General features: G+C 36.9%; 1 protein-coding gene across 1 annotated transcript in view; it reads right to left on the bottom strand.

Annotated features, from left to right (window-relative positions):
• Window positions 487–5,937, bottom strand: part of LOC109841418 (mediator of RNA polymerase II transcription subunit 33A-like) — a 12,946-nt gene continuing 7,495 nt past the window's right edge. The window contains 5 exon segments of the mRNA XM_020410383.1: window positions 487–2,016; window positions 2,019–2,342; window positions 2,344–2,384; window positions 5,401–5,604; window positions 5,686–5,937. The exon segment at window positions 5,686–5,937 is cut by the window's right edge and continues 385 nt beyond it. Coding sequence (XP_020265972.1) covers window positions 1,306–2,016; window positions 2,019–2,342; window positions 2,344–2,384; window positions 5,401–5,604; window positions 5,686–5,937 — 1,532 coding nt within the window. The 3' untranslated portion in view covers window positions 487–1,305.

The following is a 5,937-nucleotide window of genomic DNA, read 5'->3' as shown; positions in this document are numbered from 1 at the left end:
TAACACTAACACTAGAGACTGATGAGAGTGTGGGAAAAAAACTTTGCGTCATCCATCCTGCTCTTCTTCACCCAGTGATCTTCATATTTCAAAAGCTGAACAGCCGAACATTGTTCTTTTAGGTTAATGCGGATATACCCGCTTAGTGTCGTTGTTTTGAACTTGGTATTCCTCTACTTCGATTGTTTCATAGACCCCAAGTGAAACTTTATAAGACTCTTTTACCCTCAACCAAAAAGAAATTATTTTTGAGGGTAAAAGTGCCGAACAATTTCACACAGAAGGTCTACCCACAACAAAACTTAAGGAGGGGTTTTCAGTCCAAAACAATGATACCACATGCTTCTATTCGCAATTAACCCTTGTTTTTTTAGGGAAAAGAGAGTCTCAGCCCACATATTATTACAAGTCAAATAATGGAGCAATTAACCTGACAGCACGAGATTTACAAAGAGACCACACAAGCAACACTTTGCTATCAAAATGTGTACACCAAAATTCACAGGTTTTCACCAGCTGAACATCATTACGTATGCAAGATTCACAAAAAGGGTAAAACCAAAACCCAGGGAGCGGCAACAAGAGCTATACGAATAGTATGCATATGTATGATAAAAAGAAAAGACCAAATTTGAAACTGATCTAGAACTACCTTATTATATTTTCTACATCTATTTACACAATTCAAGGCGTCAATCAAAAATCTCGTTAGCCCCTGATGCACAAGAACTTGCACCAGCATAAGTAACAAGAACCAAAGTCAAAAGCTAATGAAACTAGTATGCTGCCGCTGCTGTCGCCGCCACTGGAGGCTGATGAAATAACTTTGCATCTTCCATCCTGCTACCTTCTTAACTCACCGATCTTCATGTCTCAGGAGCTTAACAGCTAACATCGTTTTCGCTCAAGGTAAAAGAGGGTCTTTGACAATATTATGAAAAAAGAAGGGTTAATTGAGGAACCCCCTATACGATCAACCAATGGCGAATAAACCCCATGTAGTACTATTTTTTCAGATAGACCCAAGTGAAATATTGTTACTCTTATTTACCCTCAAAAAAGAGAAAATTGGTTTTTAACAAATAGACCTCCTGAGGGTAAACTAGATTAAAAAAATCACTCAAGGAATCTATTGGCACTTGGGCGATAGTATGGGGGTTTATCCACAACAATTGAACTACAGGGGGTCTACCCACAATTAGCCTAAAAAAGAAAGAGCAGAGCCAACTAGATAGCGAGAGATATACAAGAACTACAAAGTGAGAACTTCCCAACCAAAATTCAGCAAGTCTTGTGAACCAAACATCATAACAGTGATTCCACTACTGCAGTAAACGCCTCAGGTCCACCACGCTCGAGCAGCTGAAGCGCCAACTCACTTTCTCGCCAACTTTTAAGCCCATTCGCCAACTTCCACAAAGTCTCCTTCCTAATTCCCGGGACCCACCCTGGCACAAACTCTACCAACAACCCCAAGAGACACATCACATAAGCTTTCCAAGTTGCGGGATCGCAACCCACCAACACATCACCACTAACAACCCCAGCCATGAACTCCAAATGCACACTAATCGGCCGAGCTCTCTTCGATGAGAATGCTGATGCAAAAGCCGGCGAAGTCTCCCCTGCTCCCCACGCAAATGCGCCAGATAAAACCAAAAAATACGCCATCGCATAACCTTCTAAGATTGTTGTAGGGCCTGTAGTTTCAACTTTTCCATTTTCCCCATTTTCCCTAACCGACATTAGTAATGCTGGTAGAGTCTCTTCGTATAAGACCTGCACTATATGACCACCGCCAGCTATGCATATTAAGCTCGCACCTAGAGACGCAACCTCTCTGACAGCTGCCGCTGCAGAAGATAGAGAGTTTTGAGCGGATTTCAAACGAGAGTTATTATTATAGCGGGAAGCTAGATTGTGTGACCACTCGATAACGAGGTTAAGAATAATGTTGCTGACGAAATGCACATCGTGAAAAGTTCGACAGGAGGAGGGAATAAGCAATCCGGGGCGAGCGACAGGGGAAAGAGGAGTTTTGTCAGAATCGAATCCCAAGGCAGGCCACTCACTCGATGAGAGGAGTTGTTATGGCCGAGGAAAGAGGAGAAGCAACTCCGGGTGAGTTGGGCAACTGCGTCTTTGTCACGGCTGAAGGGAGAGAGGGTGCAGGAAAAGACTACAAAGTCATGCCAGCGTTTGACTTTTTGAGACCATAAAGCGCCGATGATGGGCATGCTTGGCCATGAGCAGCCAGTGGAGCAGTTTTCTAGGGCTTGGCCAATCACTGCGTGCATGTAGTCGAGGTTTTTGTCGAGTTTGAATGTTATGGTTAGGCTTACCGAGAGCTGCCATTGGGAGTGGAAGCATTGGCTCTCTACCAGCTGAAAAGAGAGAAAAAGAAAAAAGTTGTAATTAATGCTAGATAGAACAAATCTTTAAGTGCATTGTTGCTGAAAATGGCTTTTGTGCACATTACAAGCGGTTGAATGTGACCATTTAAATTCAGGACTCCTTGCAAGAGTCTTAGTGAAAAAAAAAACGTTTCAACACATCTGCTCTGTTATTTATTCAAAAAAGAACAGAACAGAACAGAACAGAACAGAACAGAACGTACGTTATACAGAAGTTTATACGAAAGGTAGACAAAAATCTAAGAAAGGTAGACTAAGATAGCTTTGTGTCAATAGACGATAGTTTTGTTCTAGAATAATAAATACATTCACATAAGAAAACTTATATAGGAGTATTTACTTTAATCTTTCTACAGTTCAATTATCTATTAGTCTGTCTATATTTTTTTTCCGAATTCATCTACCTTTTATTTTACATTGTCCACCTTTCTGTGAATTATGCATCTACTATTTGTTTCAATTATCTACCTTCTTTTGAACTATCTGTCTTAAATTTAATGTCTACCTTAGTGTGAATTTATCTACCTTTTGTTTCACTTTGTATATATTCCAGTAAATATCTCTACCATTTATTTTAATCTATCTGCATTTTTGCAAAATTCACACTTTATATTTAATTTATTTACCTATAAAAAATAGATGTGCTAAAAGAAAATTTCAAAAAATTGAAAATACAGTAAAAATAAAAGATTGACTGAACCTTGCAAGACATGCTANCCCCCCCCCCCAAAAAAAAAAAAAAAAAAAAAATAATAATAATAATAAAAAAACAAACAAACAAAAAAAACAGAGAACCAAAAAAAGGCAAGAAATATTCTTCTTTCAAAGTGTGTAAGTAACTTACTATATTCCTTATGATAGATATCCTAATCCTAGGGGATTATATTTCACTGCCAGGTGATCCTGAAGCCAGCTATACAGATGGACCAAAAGCCATTATTCATATGTAAATAACAAGATAATAGTGACACTGCAAGACAAGAGTTTCTTGAACTAAGATAAATCTCCTTATCTCCCTGAGGTGCTTCTTTTCTGCCCAGTTGGCAGCAAGGATATGAACGGTGTCATCCAAGGATTAGATCCTAAAAAGGCCAATGCCTAGAGCAAGGTATTCTTGGAGGATTTGGACCCATGCAGTACATAAATCATAAAATGTGAGACATGTTACGGATAGGGGTGAAAATGAACCAAATTATTAACAAATAATTCGATAATTGTTTGAATAACTATTCGGTCATATTCGATTCAGTAGTTCATTTACCACTAAATGAATATTTTTTAGTATTCGAGTTTACTAATGAATAAAATTTAACCAGATGTATATTCGATTCGTTTGTCTATTAAATATTCGTTTAAAATTTGATCACAGCTTATTATTTGTATTATTGCACATATGATGTCATATTTTTAATCCAGTTACCATTTCTACTTAAGTTTTATATACTAATTTTAAGACTTAAATAATCTTAAATCTGTTTTCTAATTAAATTTTTTATTTAAATATATATACATCATATATTATAAAGGAATTATTTTTATTTATAAGTTTTAATACTATTTCAAAATCATATTCTTTGGCGGAATAAATATACTTTGATATTCGATAAGTATTCGTGAATATTCATGAATATTTATCAAATACCAAGTATTCGGGTTCGAATTCGAAAAACTAGATATATGAATATTAGAGTCCGCATTCGAATTCGATAATTTTAAACAAATACAAATATGAACACCTTAGTATTCGATTCGATTCGATCGTTCACCACCCCTAGTTATAGAGAGTCAACATCACACATACACAGAGAGTTATTCATCAGATAGCACATTTCATGTCCTGCACTTTTCTGGGCGCTTGCTGACTTCGGAGAAACCGTTATATCAAGCATAAGATCAAGTAATTATAAATTAAGACCATCGCAAATGTAAACAAGAGTGGTAAGTGAAACCTGGAGGCCCAACTCTTTTGCCTAACCAAGAACCAAATTATTGCCATTTTGGTGGCTAAAATTTGTATGAAAAAATAGATAATATTCAAAAACCTATGTCTAATAAGGAGAAACAAATACATGGGGTATGACTTCTCCAACGCATGTGTGCTTGGGACGAATCCTGATCTATTTTCCTTCACAATCTTGTAAGTGGCATAACTTATTACCAAGTTCAAGAGAGGCTACTTTCTATGATGCCAAAAGAGTAACAAGACAAGTTCCACTACTTAAAAGTGAAAATGCATCCATATTGGCCACTTCAGTCTTCTGATTGAAACCAACTATGCAACGAATGCATGATAATATAAGTTCATGACTATCAACTAACCTAGAACTTCTAGAAAAAGCAGAATTTCATTTTTTTAAGCAAGACATTTCATACAGACCTTCATTTAATTAATGACAATTATCTTTATTCCAAATCATTTAATCAACAACAATAATCTTTATTCCAAATCATCATGGTTGGCAACATAAATCCTTCTATTTTCTCTCCAGCTCTTTTAAGTGTCTTAGTTAAATCGACAACTATAAACTACAACAGCTCCAATCCAAGTTTAATTAGGTCTAACCAATTGCTCCTTGTTCATTAAACTATGATTCGACCATTTATGCTAATTCGCACTCTTTATGGTTTCCGTTGCACACACAGAAAATATCTCAAGCATCATTTCCTCCTCAATCAAGCAACCCCTAACTTCTTACATATGTACTCATTTCAATAAGAGAACCTCCATCTCTCTTTGATATTCACATTCTTCTTTTAGAGAATAATAATAGTTATTTGTAACCTCATTGCCTAACAATATTCAAAAATAAAATCCAGTAAAATAGTAACATGACCTGGCTCCGAGAAAGTAATTTTTTGCATATGAAGTATAATTTTTTGCATGTAAAAACTGAAAAATAAAAGATTTCCAAAGGAAGAAAGTCTACCATTATAAACAACCAGAAGAAATGAAACAGAAGGAAGCTCATGGAGAGCAAAAACTTACACGCGTAACAACTTGGAACTTGGACTCCAGCAGATGCAAGAATGTCCTTTATTTCTGATTCAACTGAGAGAAGATTGACAGGACTGGGCCAATCTGTTCCATTCATTAGAACAGGTTTCCAGATACCACGAGTAATTTCTGCTGAAAAATAGCTGACTATGGTGGCCAGAGAAGCTGGCAGAAAATCCACAAGATCCCTCAGACCTACATAGTCAAGATTAGCTACATTAATATGTAAACTTCTAAACAAATAGGATAGTAATAGTACCAAATACAATATCTAACCTGTTGTTAAGTCTTTGGATGAAAGCCTTCCATGGGCACATGCAGTTAGAATAGCCTCAAGAACAAAAGGAACAGCTTCCAGAACCTCCCATGCAGGAAGTGTGGGCTTCTGGCAACCATCTTCCACCGTACTTAAAGGTGAGCCGCAGGTACTGCTGCTGGAATTCGAAGAAGGATTACTAGAAACGGCTCCAACTTTCGCCATCTTTTGACAGATCATGCTCAAAATCTTGTTGGCAACTTGGTGTACTG

The sequence above is a fragment of the Asparagus officinalis genome, chromosome 5 (assembly GCF_001876935.1).
Source record: "Asparagus officinalis chromosome 5, Aspof.V1, whole genome shotgun sequence".
Taxonomy (NCBI): Eukaryota; Viridiplantae; Streptophyta; class Magnoliopsida; order Asparagales; family Asparagaceae; genus Asparagus; species Asparagus officinalis.
The sequence above is the reverse complement of the archived record's forward strand: the minus strand, read 5'-3'. Positions and strand labels throughout refer to the sequence as shown.